General features: G+C 39.2%; 1 protein-coding gene across 1 annotated transcript; it reads left to right on the forward strand.

The window, feature by feature from the left end:
• Window positions 1-1,026: 1,026 nt before the first annotated feature.
• Window positions 1,027-8,853, forward strand: LOC108713478 (transcription factor jun-D). The gene is made up of 2 exons (XM_018257048.2): window positions 1,027-1,975; window positions 2,386-8,853. Exon 2 carries the CDS (start codon window positions 2,600-2,602, stop codon window positions 3,908-3,910), a length of 1,311 nt encoding a protein of 436 aa, XP_018112537.1. The 5' UTR covers window positions 1,027-1,975; window positions 2,386-2,599; the 3' UTR covers window positions 3,911-8,853.
• Window positions 8,854-19,320: the final 10,467 nt, after the last annotated feature.

The following is a 19,320-nucleotide window of genomic DNA, read 5'->3' on the forward strand; positions in this document are numbered from 1 at the left end:
AGCTGCCCCTGGTCATGTGACTTGTGCCTGCACTTTAGGAGAGAAATGCTTTCTGGCAGGCTGCTGTTTTTCCTTCTCAATGTAATTGAATGTGTCTCAGTGGGACATGGGTTTTAATTATTGAGTGTTGTTCTTAGATCTACCAGGCAGCTGTTATCTTGTGTTAGGGAGCTGTTATCTGGTTACCCTCCCATTGTTCTTTTGTTTGGCTGCTGGGGGGGGGAAGGGAGGGGGTGATATCACTCCAACTTGCAGTACAGCAGTAAAGAGTGATTGAAGTTTATCAGAGCACAAGTCACATGACTTTGGGCAGCTGGGAAATTGACAATATGTCTAGCCCCATGTCAGATATCAAAATTGAATATAAAAAAATATGTTTGCTCTTTTGAGAAATGGATTTCAGTGCAAAATTCTGCTGGAGCAGCACTATTAACTGATTCATTTTGGAAAAAAAAATTTTTCCCATGACAGTATCCCTTTAAGTAGATGGGCAGATTCAGGGAGATCTAGTCACCTGCCGACTAATCGCCTCTTCTGCAGGGGGTGAGAATCTCGCTGAACTGCCTTCCCCCTGCCTGCTATAATGACAAAACGCCAGCGCCAATGCACTTGCAGCGCTTCGATTTCTGAAGTTGCCTCACAAGCAAACTTCGGGTGACTTCAGAAATCGAAGTGCTGCGAGTGCATTGGTGCTGGAGTGCTTGAACCCTAATAGCCGCCTGTAATGAAACCCAGAGATTCTGCTCAGCAGGGACAAAGATAAGAAACGTATCAACTGAATGTATCAATTTAGAACAGTTTACAGGGTTGGCAACTCCCCTCCCAGAGCTGCTTTAGAAGGTGAAAAATTACACTTTACACTTTATAATACAATATTAGAAAACCAGTCACACATAGAAAATAGAAAATAATTGAAAAAAGTGTTTATTTCTGGTGAACATTCTGATACCAACTGAACTGACAAAAAAGTGTTTAAAGGTGAACAACCCCTTTAAGGCTAATTCCCCCTAACACTCTTCCAAGTTGGGTCAGTCCCACAGTTTAGATTCGCTACACTATATAACAAGGGTGCATCAGAATGATGCTCAGTGTTTTACTTTGCAGATCATGTGCATGTCGCTTTAGGAAGACACACTAGTAACAGCTCAAGGGGTCCTAGCAATGAATATAGATTAGGGAAGCTTTAAGTTACAGGAGTATTCGCACGATCAGTGAGAGGCAGGGGAGGTAGTAACTACACTGAGGAAAGGATGCTACCAATGCCATACAGGTCAAGATGTATTGTGGTACATTCCAGTGGTGCTAATGGGAGGGCAGCAGGTGCTAAACTAAGTGAAACGAATGGGAGGCAGAGCTGAAATCTGTTGCGTTGCCTTTTGCTGCTGCTGCTGTCAGCACTAGTGAGCGAGTGTCAGGCAGAGAGAGGGGGAGCTAGAGGTGGCTCGGTGCCCGTATGTGCCATTCTGTACACTAACCGTACCACTGGGAGTATATAGGAAACCCGCGGACAAAGAGCAAGCCAATCAATATATCTATATACACATATATATGACAATACGCCGAGGCAGCAGCAGTAGCAATGGTGGTTTTAGCGCGACTAAAGGAGGAGCCAGAAGACGTTTGACATCAGCTCTGTTGGAGGAGTTTCAGGAAATGCAAGAAAGCCAGCCGCAGGGAGGGACACAGACTTCTCATACCTTGGCGAATGGAAGAAGGCAGCGATTTAGCCGCATTTGCTAAGTAACGACATGAAAACCCCAAGTGCAGCTGCTGTTCTTTGACACCAAAAAAAAAAAATCCGCAGAAACAAGCGACAACTTATTCAAATGAGCGAAGAGCGGGAAGCGGTAGCCGAGCTGTTCATCTTCTTGTTCTGAGAGGCACCGGGTCCCTTCAGCTGTGCCTGGCGCTTCCCTACCAGTGTTCCGTCACACTGACACGAGGCATCTGCACGTCCATCCCACGGCGCTGCGGGGTAAGGTGCTGCTCAGACGCGCGTGGGATCCCATTCATACGCGTTATTGCGCACACACACACTAATCATTTACGCGTGGGATCACAGCGCTTACCTACTCGTGTCACACTAGTCCTAGGGGCTTCCTACTTATTAATAGAATACACTATGAGGGGCTAACGGAATTAGAGGACGTCTAGATGCCCCGACAAAAACGCTTCGGGTGCTGCTGAGATGTAACATCTGGAGAGCCCTAGTTATTTAGCCGAATAAAGAATAAAAAAAGCCTCTCTTTTATCATCACACAGTCCGTACGATGAACCGTTTGACAGTTACAGGGGAACGTGCGCCTGCGTGTAGTTATACAATTAGACTTGTTGGCCGAGGTGCCGGGACATAAGGAGCTGACACTGTTCTCTTTATCTTTGCAGGTGAAGCCACATAAGGAACAGACAGCTTTTTTTTGTGTTTTCCTGTTTGGTGGAAGGTGCTATATACTCCTATCTCTGTATATTATTACACATAAGGAACAGACAGCTGGCTCTGTAATATTGTTGCACTTGACATCTGTGCCGACCTCTGTTGTCAGGCAAATCCCGTTGTACATTCCGACTACTTGAACCCTTCGCCAAGTAGGAGAACACTATGATGATGACCAGCACTGACCATGTCAAGCTCGAGCCCCCCTTCTACCACGAGGATGCCCTCCACCTGCACGACTTTGCCCACATGGCGGGTTACAGCGCCGGCGGCTCTCCCGGCAGTAGCGCAAGCGCAGGGCAACAGCAGGGGGCACACCGAGAGGCCGGAGTCAGGTACCAGGAGCACAAGCTGATGGGTGCCAACATCATTATTCAGGGAAGCAACCTGAAGAAGAAAAATATGGCTGCGGTATCTCCCGCAGTGATCCAGCAAGGCTTCCCCGGAGAGGTGCTCAAGTTGATGCCAGGGAGCGGGGAGACAGCGGTGGGGAATAACCCAGTGGCAGCTGTGGGGGAAGGAGGAGCTGGAGTCGTCGCTGTGCCGAATGCGGCCGCGGGGAGCACTAGTAACAGCAACTCGAACGGCGCGGATGTGTCTCTCCTGTCTGGTAGCGCCGCGGCCTCCTCCGCTGCCCTTAACCTGCTCAAACTTTCCCCGCCCGAGATAGAGCAGCTCCTTATCCAGGCAACCAGCGCCGCCAGTACTGATCCCTCGGCAATCCAGATCCCCCCTTTCTTGTACCGGAGTCAGCCGGTTATTACCCAGGAGCAGGAAGGATTCGCGGACGGGTTCGTGAAGGCCCTGGCCGACTTGCACAAACAGAACCAGCTACTCGGTGCGCCTATCTCCCCGACTGCCCTGGCTGCCGGATCTCCCTCCTACCCGGTGGCGCGGACTCTGCTCCCGGCCGGGGAGGTGCCCGTCTACACCAACCTCAGCAGCTTCAACCCGGCGAGCGCGCAGCTCAGCCCCCCTATCCCCCAGCCGGCTCCATATAGCGGTAACCAGTCCCCCGGTGCCGTGCAGCTGCAGTTTCCAGGGCTGGGCCGCCTACACGCAGGGAGAGGTCCTTTAGATGAACCCCAGACTGTCCCAGACGTGTCACAGGCCGGAGCATCTCAATCTGGGGGATCCGCAGGGGGGACCGGGGAATCTGGTTCCCCTCTTACACTCTCCCCCATCGATCTGGAAACCCAGGAGCGGATCAAAGCGGAGAGGAAGCGGCTGAGAAACCGAATCGCCGCCTCCAAATGCCGCAAGAGAAAGCTGGAGCGTATCGCCAGGCTGGAGGAGAAGGTGAAAGTGCTCAAGTCGCAAAACTCGGACTTGGCCTCCACCGCCAGCCTCCTGAGGGAACAAGTGTCCCAACTCAAGCAGAAAGTCCTGAGCCATGTGACAAACGGCTGCCAGATAGCGGTCTCCAAATCTACCCCAGGGGCTAAAGGTGCGGCGGGAGAGAGTCAGGGCTGCTGAGCAACAGGAACTCACTGTCAAATAATAGCTGTTAGCTCAGCCAATCAGCAAAGCGCCTAGTCTCTGAGATCCATGTCACCTCATGAACTGTGCTAAGTACTGCTTTCCAGGGCCCAGTAATGGCGGCCATTACCATAACAGAGGAAAAAAGACTCTTTATACCGTTTTACTTCCCATAAACACATGGGATATACGTTCTTTTCTCAAATTCAAGGTCACCCTCCAGATGTCGGGCTACACCTCCCAGCCTTCAGGAGAGATTGGCAGTGCATGCTGGGAGCTGTAGTACAGCAATAAGGGGGGCTGGATAGGTTAGACATCCTTGGGCTCATGGCTTGAAAAGCTGGAGGAACAAATAAGCTATATTCAGAATGAAGACCCACCCAAATGTATAAGGGAGCAATGGCACCCAACCAGTATTTGTGTATGGAAGCACAAGTCACAGTGCAAGTAATGGTTTCCTCATAATAAAGCTGAAGAGAAAATGTTGTTTACTTGAGGTCTGGATTCGTGACACACACCAGCCTTTACATGTTCACAGTGGGGCTCCATTTCCAAATGGTTGTGTTGTTTTGTAACAAAGCAAAATGCCTAGAAGGATATAAAAATGGATTAGGATCTCCCAAGTTGGCCTCTGAGAACCACATTACACAGCCCCTCCCTTCTATCCAGACACATGAACTGGCTGGACCTGTTTTGGTTTTCAGGCTCCTGAAGAAAGGATACCCAGCCCAAAATTAGAGAACTGCACCGAGGCCTCCCTGTTCAAGTGGCAAAAAGCCAAATGCTTTAGGTGTAGTTGTGCAGGAGGGAGGATTGCTCAGTTTAAGGCCTGGGTGTGTTACTGGAAAATGGAATGTAAATAGAAATCTAACTTATGCAAGACTTTATTTAATACTGCTTGTGCCAAAAGGTTATTTTTTAATTTAATCAGCAGGTATTTGGAGAACTGTTTGTTCAGACCTTGCAGTACATTACACACTGCCATTTGTATCAGCCACTCTGAGGTGAACAATGTCGTTTTGCTCTTGTGGGAAATCTGTTTGTTTTGGGGGATAGTTATTGACCGGCTCCCAACACCCAATATCCCCTTGCATTTTTACAGGGATGAGATTGTACAGTTGCGGGTGTCTGTTTATTCTACTTATTTTATGTCTGGTTAAACTTCACTTCCTGTCCTGCTAAAATGTCTCACTGCAAGGTTAAAGGGGCAATATACACCCCTGTTCAAAATGAGCCCAATAAATTGGGCCTAGGTTAAAAATGAAATATGCTTATTGTTTGAATTTAAGCAAATCTGTGATTTATTGAATTGATAGATGCAGAACAGTGACATTGAAAACAATCGGAGGAGGAGCAGAATGACCCTTCCCATTTACACAGCCTATAATGAACTCCTCTTTATCTGTAAGCCTGAGACACAAGCAGCAATTAGAGGGAATGAAATGTAGTGTGTTTATAGGGTTCTTTACATAAATGGGGGGGGGGTTAAGAGCAACAGTTAAAAAAAAAAGATTTTTCTAAAGATTCGGCAGAGCACATTTTTAATACAGGCCTGTTTGGCTTAGGCTGAGAAATTGTCTATATTGAACCTTCAAAATGCTCAGTAAGGTAATATCCTTATTATCTTAAAATGGTTTGACACTGGTATTTATTAAGGATGCGCTGACGACAAAACATTTGCAAATCATTTCTCTGGCATACAGTTAGTGTGTTTGTAAATATTTAAAGTACTTGGATGAAAAACACTCCAATTAGTGGCAACTCTTATGTAACATTCAGAGTGGTTTGTGCAGGGAATCAAAACAAGCAGTGCAGACATTTTAACACTGCTTAGAAGACATTGGAATAAGTTAAGCAAATAGACCCTTTTTACTGTATATAATAGACAATGGTATTACCTCAACACATTTTGTTGTTTTTAATGCACATGTAAGAATTGTTTAAGATTTGACAACAGAGGTAATTTCAGTGTGAAATCCTTCATGAATTCTTATTCAGCTAGATTGTTTCAGGACGCTAGATTTAACTGTTTATGTAAGTGCTTAGACCGAAATTCATATTTTATTTATTGCAGTCGGTCTTAAGAAACACATCAAGTATTACACTTGTTGAGATTTATTGCTATTGCACTAAGTTCTATAGTTTTGTATACCAAGTGATTTGTTATTCTCTACGCAAACTATTTCATGTTTCTACGGTCAATCTTGGGACCATAACAATGTTTTTTTTCTCCTCAAGAGTTAAAGATGAGAGTAACAATGTAAGGACTTAAATATACAGAAAACAACAGTGAATTCATAAATGGTGTTTAACCCTCTAAGTGCTGGCAAAAGTCAGATCTGTGGCACCAGCATAAAAGTACCATTTTCACAGAGTCTACATATTCTTGTTGCCTTTTGATATAAGCTGATGTTTATTGGCAGCAAGATCAGTAGGAGCCTTCACTGAAGCCAGTATCAGAAGAGATAAAAGTTATACGTATATCTAAAGATGGCGGCCTGCATTTGAGCACAAACGAGTGTTCCACCTTTTACAGAAGTGACAACCTTGACCCAACAGTTCAGTCGACCACATTTAACATAATTCATTCTAGGCAACCTTCTCATATACAATAATTGAAACATTTTTTAATGGTTTTAAAGTTCCATGTTAATGTACTTGGTATTGAAAGCGGCATCTGTCTGGCTGCTTCTGTTTCGGATCTGACTCCTGAAACAATACAGCACAGGCCAGCAGAAAAAGACCTTGAGCACAAATCATTTTTGCGACACTGTTTAGAGTGAGACTCGGAAAGAGATATGCAAACACTGCGTTCAACTGCAATTACATTTACTAATAACTTTTCATAACCATTGTAATGAGTGTATACTGGAAAGTTGCTAAGAATGATGTTTTCTTTCATTATATAAAAAGGAGTTTTTGGGTGGAGGTCGCCTTTAAAGGGGTTGTTCACCTTCCAAACACTTTTTCAGTTCAGTTGTTTATCAGATTGTTCACCATAAATATACTTTATTTCAATAGCTTTCCATTATTTATTTTTTTACAGTTTTTTGAAAATCTAAGTTAAAAGTTTAATGTCCCTGTCTCTGGTGTTTCAGTCTGGCAGCTCAGTAATCCAGGAGCAGGATCTAATCCGTTACAATTTTGCTAGATTTATTTGATACATATTTCAGCAGCATCTCTGGAGTATTAGCAACTATTGTATCAACTCTAACAACTGCCTGTAATGAAACTCAGGGATTCTGCTCAGCAGGGACAAAGATTACAAATGTATCCACTAATGTATCTATTTAGAGTAGTTACAGAGTCTGCGACCCTCTCCTTCCAGAGCCGGTTTAAGTGAAAAATTAAACTTTACACTTAAATATTTGAAAAAACAGGCACACATAATAAATAGAAAGTAATTGGAAAAAGTCTTTATTTCTGGTGAACTATCTGAAACCAACTGAACTGAAACTGAATTGCTACAGAATAGAACTTCCTAGATCCAGAAAATAGTGCGTAGACATATCTTTGGTAGACTGCCACAAACATTAACCTTTCAAATGTTTTTATGGTATATATTTATTTTCAAAATATAAATGTTGTATTTTTGCTAGGATTTGATAAATATCTATTAAACCGTATAGTGGTTGAAGATAATATTCAGTTTGCAATTCACACAAATTGCAATTTGGAATGCCCATAGCATGAATGGAATCTTTCTCACATTAAGGCACTGAAAAAAGTGCCAGGAGAGGAACTCTGTGTTCAGTTACAAGGCAGTGTTTTATGGTCTTGGTTTAAGCTGTTTTATTTTGTTCCAGTCATACTGTGGGCATCAATATTTTTATTTATTTCTTAAAACTTGTAGATTTTTGGATGTCAAGTGAAACCTCTATTTTTGTATGAAATCTATACAGACTAAAGAGAGGCAGGTTATACAGAGGAGCAAGGAGCCATGATACGCCTCTCACCTTCACTGTGTACATTCCAGCTGGGGATAATATTTGTGAAGTCTTAATCACAAATCAGAACCCTGTAAAAAATGAAATGTAAAGGGCTCACGACTTTCAGTTATAGTTTGTATTTTGTGTGTAAAATAAAAAATAGTTGTAAAAACAGTGGTGACCTTGATGGAATCACTGTAGTTGTGGGGTGGAAAGGAAGACCGGCAAATTTATTTTCCTTAACAACCAGACATGTCTGAATATGAAACAAGTTTCATCCTGACGACTTTAATGTACCAACACAAATAAAGGGAAGTTTAACTACATTGTTATATATTTCTTGCATAACAGCGGGCTTTAGAAACATTGTATCTTTTCGATGTTACGTGTGTTCATTTTGTAATTTAGTGCAAAATGATTTGTGATTTCTTCTCCACCAGTTTTAATTATCGGTTTAATTATATTTTGCTTATGTCTTGGTGGAGACTTGATGTAGTTGCTGCAAACGCTTGTTCGTAGTGAGAAAAAAAAACTTTCCGTGTGTAAAATTGACCCTCATGCACTTTTCTTATTTGTAGTGACACATTTGTAGAGCAAACTGTACTACAGTAATGTCTTTTTAATATCATACTCTACTGTAAAAAGATTATTTTCCTCTTAGTGGCTAGGAATGTGTTGTGCTTGAAACCAGAATATTATGATGCACAAACATACAACACATGAAATGATGTTACTTAGACATGTTATTTGGAATAAATCCCCCATAAAACGTAAAGTTTGTCTAGAATGTTGTAGATCTATCAGAGCTATTTCATAGGATCAGAGATATCTGCCTTGTGGAGGCAGCTTTGAAAGATGCTGTATTTTAAATATTTGGACAGATTTTCCTGTAAAACATGTATTGGTTAATAGTTTAGAAGGTACTTGTGCCTTTATGCTAGAACCATAAAGGCAATGGGATTTTAAATTTCAGCTTGCAGTTTATGTTTAGTAAAGTATTCTCACATAGTAGGACAACATCGCTCATTTTTATTATACAAAGGGGTTATATAATAAAAGACATACGATTGTCCAGATGCTGTAACCCATAACAACCAGAAGGCTGCATTTACTGGTCATCTGTTTAAAAGCAAACAACTTATTGGTTGCTTTGGGTTACTGCTACTGGGCAAACTTAGTGCTTTTTTTTGGACTTTGTGGACTTTGCATTGTAGCCCATCACAGTTACTTTGCTCCATCATCTGTTGGTGCAGCTAAAAGCACAAGCTAATTCATATATATATATATATATATATATATATATCTATATATATATATATATATATATATATATATATATATATATATATATATCTCTATATATATATATATATATATATATATATATATATAAAAGCAAGAAAGAAAAACCGCACCAACAGGTCTTTATACAAAAATAGAAAAACTTTCATTACTCAACGTTTCGGCTCGACCGCTGGAGCCGTCTTCAGGAACAAAAGACAGCTCCAGCGGTCGAGCCAAAACGTTGAGTAATAAAAGTTTTTCTATTTTTGTATAAAGACCGGTGCGGGTTTTCTTTCTTGCTTATTACTATTGACTCATGTAACCAGCACACAGGCATTGCTTTTTTGGTTGTCCGTGTGCACTGTGTCCAAATTTGCTATATATATATATATATATATATATATATATATATATATATATATATATATATATATATATATATATATTTATATATATATTTATATATATATGATACGAAATGATGGCACTCGCAGGATTTTAGCAAAAACAGACAAAAAGTGTCAAAAAAAGAAAAGGTTTATTTATCCAACGTTTCGGATCGAAACGTTGGATAAATAAACCTTTTCTTTTTTTTGACACTTTTTGTCTGTTTTTGCTAAAATCCTGCGAGTGCCATCATTTCGTATCCTGCATTTACCCTCTAAGCATGAGCACCCAGGTTGTGATTATACTTAGGGTGTGTGGCTCATATCCACCATTTTATATATATATATATATATATATATATATATATATATATATATATATATATATATATATATATATATATATATATATATATATACACAGTCCATGGAGGTGTTGGCACTCACGTCACAAGATTCAAATATGCCTGGGTGCAGTGTCCAAAATTAGATACAATATCATACAAAATAAGGTCCGCACTCTCAGGACTTAGGAAAACATAAAAAAAACATAAAAAAAATAAAAACATGAAAAAATTTTATGTGAATTTTTTGTGAATAGATTTTTTTTTTATGTTTTCCTAACAAAGGGACACTATTTTTATACTTTGTTTTAACAATACAGTATGGAAGCACAACTTGGTAAATATCCTAAACATTCCTTTGAAAAGATTAAAGCACTGCGTATCGTCGGCGCTATATAAATAAATGATGATGATGATTTGCACATAAAACTGATGAACTACCGTATTTTTTTAAGACATTAAGGGGCAGATTTATTAAGGGTCGGATTGAAAATTTTCGAAGTCTTTTTTTATGGTCAAAACTCTCAAATTCCAATTGTGAATTATCCAAACTCGATTTAAGTTTTAATTGTAATTGGAATTTCGAGATTTATCATACTCTGGCCCTTTAAGAACTTGAATTTGATTATTCGCCACCTAAAACCTGGCGAGTTTCTGAGAAAAAACTTAAACCAAGTTTAGTCTAATTTCGATTTGAGTTTTCGAGTCGGAAAAATTTGTGCGAGTTTTAGTTATTCGATTTTTTTTTTAATAACCCCCAATCAAATTTTGAGTCTATTTGAATTTAAAGGAGTTGTAAAAAAAAACTCACTTGAATTCGAAATTCCAACTTTGATAAATGTGCCTCTAATTGTGGACAATAAAAATTCATTTGATCAGGCAGGTAATATAGTGGCTTCCACTGTTATAAATGTAAATATACAGAGAAGGAATAGTCTGGGAATAACAAAAAGCTATATTCTCAAACCATGCAGTCTTTTTAATAGGAAATATATGAACGAGATTTTTTTTCATATGGGTGGATTCAGGAGGGTCGGTTCCCTTGAAGAGTTAAATGGGAATATAAAAATCTTTGAAAATGAAATAATTTGTCCTCTTTGGCATGCCTCATAGGATAATATCAGTTGACAGTTTTTTCACTAATCATACTTTTGATAGAAGAGTGTGTGAAGTATGCATGATGGCTATTAGCTAACACGGCAGATCACACTGGCATTTCACAGATTGCATGTCTACTTGCATGCTGTCTATTTCAAAAGGTTGTTGGCTCTAGTCATAGGCTCAGTACAAGGGTCAATATGTTTAGAAAAGTACACTCAGCCAATCAATATCCACACATGTTGACCAACTAAAATACAACAGAGACCAGTATGTCTCTAGGAGCAATGTGTCTTAACAATGAACTAACAGGACACATCACAATTTATTCCAAGGTTTCATAGCATTAAAGACAAAGATCTATTTGAATATGAGCCTACCAGCCAAATATGTTAAGCTATGCCATGGCCAGCAGTGTATAGCAGTGTAAAAAAAGAGTATAACTTAATTTATTATGTTAGTGGTAGGGATGCACCGAATCCAGGATTCATTTGGGGATTCGGCCAAGTCCTTCTGCCTGGCCGAACCAATTCCAAATTTGCATATGCAAATTAGGGGCGGGAGGGAAATTGAGTGACTTTTTGTCACAAAACAAGGTAAAAAGTAAAAAATGTTTTCCCCTTCCCACCCCTAATTTGCATATGCAAATTAGGATTTGGTTCGGTATTCAGACAAATCTCTCGCAAAGGATTCGGGGGTTCGGCCGAATCCAAACTAGTGGATTCGGTGCATCCCTAGTTAGTGGTGTCTGTAATGGATAACCTTACACAAAAGGTTCACTTGTGTAAGTTGATGAAAACATTATATGCATGGCATAATTATCAGCTACAATGTCCGGCACTTCTGGAATTTGGCATATTTTCGGTAACATGCAGACCCTACAAGCTTTAATTTTTCCATTTAAGCGATTGTTCTCATGAACTGTAGTTTTAATTTTTATTACCCTAGATATGCAGTGGAGCTACTTTATGCTTCTGGTGCCGTTATAGTATTTGCCCTTTGCTTAACTTTCATCCCTATATTTTTACCTAGCACGGAAAAACACAGAAAAAAGCTGCAAAGCACTTTTTTTCTGTTGCCAATATCCCCCAGTGAATTTAAGCCAGCATAGAAACAATGCTGCAAAAATGTAATTTATCGGACTATTATTAATATAGCTGTCAAGTTAAATTTGGGAAGGAAAAAAAACTGAGTGAAACAGAAAGTGAGGCAATCTCCCCACATAATTCCTAAAGCATTCAACTGGAATTAATCACTATATTTCTTCCTTAAATATACAGGGTTGGGCAGCTGAAGATTCCATTGAGTGAATGATAGCATTAGTTGCAGCTGTGAGATCCAAGGGAGGAGAACATAGATATTAATTGTTTGCTTTTCAGGGACATCCACGAATATATATGTTTAGTAAAGGTGATTCATATTCCTTCTAGTGTAGCCCATAAACCTTAAATGCCACAGCCTAAAAAAACCAGAAGCAGAATAGGTTTGTAGCGTCAGTAAGTATGATAGAAAACAAGAGTGGATTTTTATACTGCACTTTTGATATTTAAAACAGTTTTAAAAATGTAAACTGCAGTATCTAGGGACTATAATACCCTTCACATATATATTTCTGGAAATATATACTGTATATATCCCCGTTTTGCAAAAGTACCCATGTGCTGGATTCTTCTATTGCTTGTACTTGTGGGGGTGCCATCCCCCTATAGTCAAAGAGCACTGGGTGTATCATTGGAAGAGATGCCAGGTGTGCCCATAAATTTGTTTCAAATTATACCTCCTCCTCTAACATGGTGCAGTACACTTGACATATTCACAGGCAATTTGCAATGATATCAGATTGGAAACAGTCTGCAACAGTTTTGTGAATTTAAACTTTAGCAATTTTGCAGGGAAAAAAATGGAGATTCATAGCAATACATTAGGGTATAGCTTATTGTGTGCATATTTAAACATGAGATCTGTCTTAATTGCCTCTATTCAAACCATTCCAGTGTCGGACTGGCCCATCGGGATATCAGGAAATGTGGGCTGCTAAACATTTGGCCTATTTCATGGTCATTCCTTATTTCTAAGAGAACAAACTGGCTCAATAGTTGGAATGATAGATTACAGTATGTAAAGAAAAGAGACTAGGAGAATAGAGGTTGAGTGAGGAGAGGAAGAATAATAGTAGTGAGAGTTGGTCCCTGGTATTAGATTACCTGGTAGGCCCTTGGTCAAAAGTTTTTGGGTGGGCCCCTGGTGTCCCAATCCGAAACTGAACCATTCTCACAAGAAATAAAATGTCACAATATAGTAGTTGCTGTGTATGAATATGTAGAATGAGACCGCTAAAGCAGTATGGTCATATAAATACAAATTTGGGAAAATGTTTTCTTACCTTTATTATTTAGTTCAATTTGAAAGGGCCATAAATACATATATGCATTTTCTGAACGGAGTCATGTGAAATTTGCCTGTGATGGCATTTTCATTTAATTTCCATCTAGGACAATGGGCCTTGGGAACATTTTTACATACTGTCCGTTGCTGATTGCCTGAAAGTTGCTCTGTGTGCCATAGGCCTTAGGAATAAGCTGATGTTGCCTGAACTGCTCTGGAGGTGTGGCTTTAGGTTGACAGAGGGTGGCTTGGCAAACAAGCTCCTAGGGCAGAAAGAGTAGTCAACAAAACTGAGAAATCGAACACAGAAATAATTGGATAGAAAGAACAAGGTTGTGAATAACCTGAAGAGTAGGGAGCTGATGACAGACATATGCAGTAGGGCTAGGTACTCCTGGAAACATGCCAGTCCAGTATAGGAAAGGTTAACTTAGTGTAGGAACATGCCAAGAAACAAGCATTACGTACTGCTTGGCTCTAGTCATAGGCTCAGTACACAGAAGGCCCTTGTCATAGGCTCAATACACCGGTCAATATGTTTAGAAAGGTAAACTCCGCCAATCAATATCCACACATGTTGACCAACGAAAATACAACAGAGAACAGTATGTCTCTAGGAGCGATGTGAAACATCAGAATTTATTCCAAGGTTTCATAGCATTAACTACCAGCACAGGGCTAGGAGTGTTTGCTTATTAGAGACTGTTTAGAGGTAAACATAATCTAGTCTGATCCGATACCTACTGAGAATCATTTCATTGCCACATCTAGTTTTCCCTTTTAATCTGATTGCAAAACAATTTATAGTCCATATTGCTTGATAGAAGCGAAGCATAGCAGCGTTGTCCTTCCCAACTTTGTAATGGTAATTTTTCTTAATAATATGAGTGATAATATGGATCTCTATTTCATGTATAGTGTTAGATGGACTAAAGTCTGGATAATTTGTTATTCGTGAATTTTCCTGCCTGACATAAAAACATTTTCAGGCAAATAATTAATCTTTCTGTCACTAAAAACACAGACAGATCTTTACCAGAGTTTGGAACAATTCACCGAGGAGACTTTTCTCCATTTAGAAATCTAGGCCAGAGGGGTTTCACCCGATCACATGGAACAGGCATAATCACACAACTAATCTTAAATCTAAAACAGCTGTAAAGTAATGCATTTTTAAGAATTGTCAGCATCTGTTTCTTATCAATCCATCGCAAGCATTTTATCGACTCAAAAGGTAGACGAATGGCCAAATTTAAAGTTTTTTTCATTTTAACCAAGAATAATCTTTAAATATATATTGTGTTACAGTAACTGGTTGTCATGCACATGTGTGTATTTTGTCTCCTGTTATTATCTGAAGATTATATGCATTGTGGCCATTTGTTAATAAAGTCAAAGCTGTGAACCAGAAATGATTTACATTATATATTTCTTTTTTTTTTTATGTTCTATGAATGTTCTTTTTTTGTATGTTCCATTGAGAGTGTGCTTTAGTATTTAGTGATATTCAAGACTGGACATAAAACAGGAGGAATAATTGTTATTATCCATTTATTTATATAACTCTGATGTGTTCTGCACCAGAGGGTATACATCATTCACATTGTTCCCTTCCATGAGTGGAGCTTACAATCCAACGTCCCTATGGTATTCATAAGCCCTATGGTCAGGTTTTATCTGGAACCAATTAACCTGCCTGTATCGTGTTTTAACCTTTGGGTTTGTGAAGGGAAACTAAGGTACCAGAAGAAATGTATTAATACACCTGTAGAAATGCTTTGTCTTAAGCATGAACACACAAAAACAATGTTTAAGGGTCCTTTTTATGCAGTAAAGCATCAAAAAATGTATATACATTCATGTAAGGTGAGTGGTGCACATACTGTATTGTACTAGTGCCCACCATAGTTAAAGGGATTCTGTCATGGGAAAATAATTTTTTTACAAAATGAATACTGCTCCTCCAGCAGAATCCTTTTTTTTTCAAAAGAGCAAACCGATTTTTTTCAGTTTAATTTTGACATGGGGCTAGACATGTTGGTTTCCCAGGTGCCCTCAGTCATGTGATTTGTGCTCTGATAAACTTCAGTCACTCTTTCCTGCTGCACTGCAAGTTAGAGTATCACCCCCTTCACCCCAGCAGCCCGTCAGCAGAACAATGGGAAGGTAACCAGATAACAGCTCCCTGATACCGGTATTGCTAAAAATGTTCTCATATCCACCTAGTGGTGGATATGAGAACATCACTCAATAGTATAAATCAAAGTCCAGCTAACCCAAGTCACCACTGCTTCATTTACATTGAGTAGGAGAAGCAATAACTTATTATTACTGCTCTGAAAGCAGTTGAATTGTGAAGTGCTGACTCTTTCTGAAAGCATAAAACCAGGCAAAATGACCTGAGATGGCTGCCTACACACCAATATTACAACTAAAAAAAACTACAGTTATTGGTCCAAGAATAACATTTTAAATGGTATAATGAATTACTTGCAATGTACACAGTGTAAATTAGTAATAAAAACTATAAAATAAAAATAATGACAGCATTCCTTTAAGGGCAGGCAAAGCAAAGGATCCCTGAGGAAATGTTAATCATAGGACACCCTTTGTGTGAGTACTGGCCTGCCTGGGTCATTAAGCAGTAAAATAATAATTTCTACTGATTTTCTAGACATATCATTAAGATCAATAGCAGATAATGTACCACACTCCAGAAACCATGCTCACTGTATTCTTTTGATCAAAGTAGCTGGTTGAACACCTAGGGCTAAATATTCTGCTATAATTTAAAAAAAATACTCTGTTTTCTTTGGGGGATAGTTGTGAATTTGCCTTTTAATGATTCTCTAGTTTAAATGAATCTTTTACTCCTAACTTAATGCCAACATTGTTTTAATGCCACTTTTGTGAATTCCCCTCAAATTGCAGGTCTGGCCATTGTGCATAGATTTATGATGCCACCCATAGAACAAGCAATTATAGGTGACTTTCACATAAAGAAATGTCGTTTTAGCCTTGGGCATTTGTGGTTGCACCCAAAGCTTAGCCCAGTATCAGTAAATTGTTTAAAAATACATTGTAGTAAAAAAAAAAAAAACTAAAAATGGCAGGCATGCAAGGGAGATGTGCAAATCCTCTGTGCATTAGCTATTGATATTATGCATGTTCAACGGATGACAGGTGAAATATTATTCTTTTATAAAGAATTGCATTGTATGCTATGCTTAAACATGCACAGGAGAGGGAGAACAACTGGCCAGCAATGACATTAACCCATGACCTGTCCATTTACATGAAAGTTTTAATGGGAATAAAAATTATAGCTCCTCCATGCACAAACATATGTTTCCATAGTGGATCAAGGGCTTAAAGGAGAACTAAACCCTTAAAATTAATATGGCTAAAAATGCCATATTTTATATACTGAATTTATTGCACCAGCCTAAAGTTTCAGCTTGTCAATAGCAGCAATGATCCAGGACTTCAAACTTGTCACAGGGGATCACCATCTTGGAAAGTGTCTGCGACACTCACATGCTCAATGGGCTCTGAGCAGCTGTTGAGACGCTAAGCTTAGGGGTTGTCACAAATTATCAAGCAGAAAATGAGGGTTGCCTGTAATATAAGCTGATGCTACAGGGCTGGTTATTAAATTCTGATGCTAGTTGCACTGGTTTCTGTGCTGCCATGTAGTAATTATCTGTATAATTTCTAATCAGTCTTATATTGTGACATTTACATTCTATGTGTACTGTATATTGTGAGTCCCTAAGCTCAGTAGGTGACAGCAGCACAGAGCATGTGCAGTGAATCAGCAGAAATGATGAGGAGCTACTGGGGCATCTTTGGAGACACAGATCTTCCCTGCTAAAGGGCTGTGGTTGCCTTGGGCTGGTATAGAAACCCAAAACATAATGTACAACATTTCTAACCTACATCTTTAGTTAAGCTTTAATTCTCATTTAAGGGACAGGTCAGGGTCTAACTACATTGCCAGTAATGTCAGCCCTGGCAGTGGCAGGTGTTTTACTGGCTAGGCCAGTAAAATACCAGCCAGATGTCAACCGTAGAAACAAAGCAATTACTTCCCTGCATGCTGCACAAACAGGGGAGTAACTACAGAGGAAGCAGACCTTGTGACTGCAGGGGGCCCAGGGGTATAGGGGTCGCATGAGACCCTAATTAATGAGCAAATTAATATATATTTGTAAAAAGGACAACCTCTGTACACATACAATTAATTTGCTGTGGGGCACAAACACATCTAGGCCATGAGTTGATGGGTTACAGGTTACAAACAAGTTTCACTTTGTGTGGAGGAAAGCCTAGAGTTTCTGACACAGTTACTGGCCTTAAGTCCCTTCCCATCTTTGGGCCAGGTTTGAGAAAGATAAGGTTGTGGGCAGGAAGTGGTAAATTCTTGATCCACACATCACTATCCTCCGGTTAACAGACTTGTGTTTTATGTACGTATTTTTTTATCTTTGAAAAAACAGAGTAAAATGAATGTAAAAAGGTAAAGCAAACAATAACTGAATTAACAGCACCCAAAAAAACATGTCATTAAAGTCAATGGGAAATGTTTTACTAGGAATGTATTTTAGTTTCAAGTATTATTGCTTAACACTAAAAATGAGGCTACATTCTTTCTCCAGCTCTGTAGATAGGAACCAGAAAGAGAAGCGACAGTGCTAAACATCACAAACCTGAGAATGCCAATGATGACTTTGACCACCTTAATTGCACAAGCAGCAGAACCATAACAGGAAGCACCAGTAAAATGCATATTGTGTGTAACTCTGACTTGCAGGCTGTGTGTGTCTAGTGTCATAAATCATGTTTCAGTCAGTTTCCTATAACACATTCCTTCAAAGTGAGATGGTAAAACATCTGTATAAATGTCTTTCTTTCCTTATTTTGCAGCTGCTGTAGCCTCCCTGTTAGCTGGACATATAGATAATCAGACAAATAGTATACGCATGGTGCCTCACTGAAAAGCAGAGCATTTGATTTATTTTTTAGTACTTTATGTTCAGTGTCGGACTGGGACACCAGGGGCCCACCCAAAAACCTTTGACTAGGGGCCTACCAATTAATCTTAGACCAGGGGCCCACTCTTAGTACTATTATTCTTCCTTTCCTCACTCATCTATTCTCCATTTCTTTACATACTATAATCTATTATTCCATCTATTTAGCCACTTTGTTCTCATAGAAATAGGGAATGGCCATGAAATAGGCCAAATGTTTAGCAGCATGAGGGCCACTGACACCTGGGCCCACCGGCAGTTTTCCTGGTATCCCTGTGGGCCAGTCCAACACTGTTTATGTATGGGTTTTGTCAACTGCATGTTTGTTCTGTGTCTGCTTTTAATAAAAGAACCTATCTATCTATCTATCTATCTATCTATCTATCTATCTATCTATCTATCTATCTATCTATCATCTATCTGTCTGCCTATATCTATCTATCTATCTATCTATCTATCTGTCTATCTACAGTTAGGCCCATCTTTGGACAAAGACAACATTTTTCTTTTTTTATGGGCCTAACTGTATCTATCTATCTAACTATCTATTATCTATCTATCTATCTATCATCTATCTGTCTATCTATTATCTATCTATCTAACTATCATCTTTCTAGCTATCTATCTGTCTATCTATCATCATCATCTTCATATATCAATCATCTATCTATCATATATCTATCATCTATTATCTATCTATCTATCTATCTATCTATCTATCATCTATCTGTCTATCATCTATCTATCATCATCATCTTCATCTCAGTAATCTATCTATCATATATATATCATCTATTATATATCTATCTATCATCTATCTATCTATCTCTCTCTCTCTATCTATTATCTATCTATCTATCTATCGATCTATCTATCATTTCTCTGTATGTCTGTATATCTATCAATACAGTATATGAATTCAACTCATCTGTTATACATTATAAAGTT

This window comes from Xenopus laevis, chromosome 1L (assembly GCF_017654675.1).
Source record: "Xenopus laevis strain J_2021 chromosome 1L, Xenopus_laevis_v10.1, whole genome shotgun sequence".
Classification (NCBI taxonomy): domain Eukaryota; kingdom Metazoa; phylum Chordata; class Amphibia; order Anura; family Pipidae; genus Xenopus; species Xenopus laevis.

Excerpts from the sequence above, each read along its gene's own strand:
- LOC108713478 (XM_018257048.2), top strand. The coding sequence starts at position 2,600 with ATGATGATGACCAGCACTGACCATGTCAAGCTCGAGCCCCCCTTCTAC.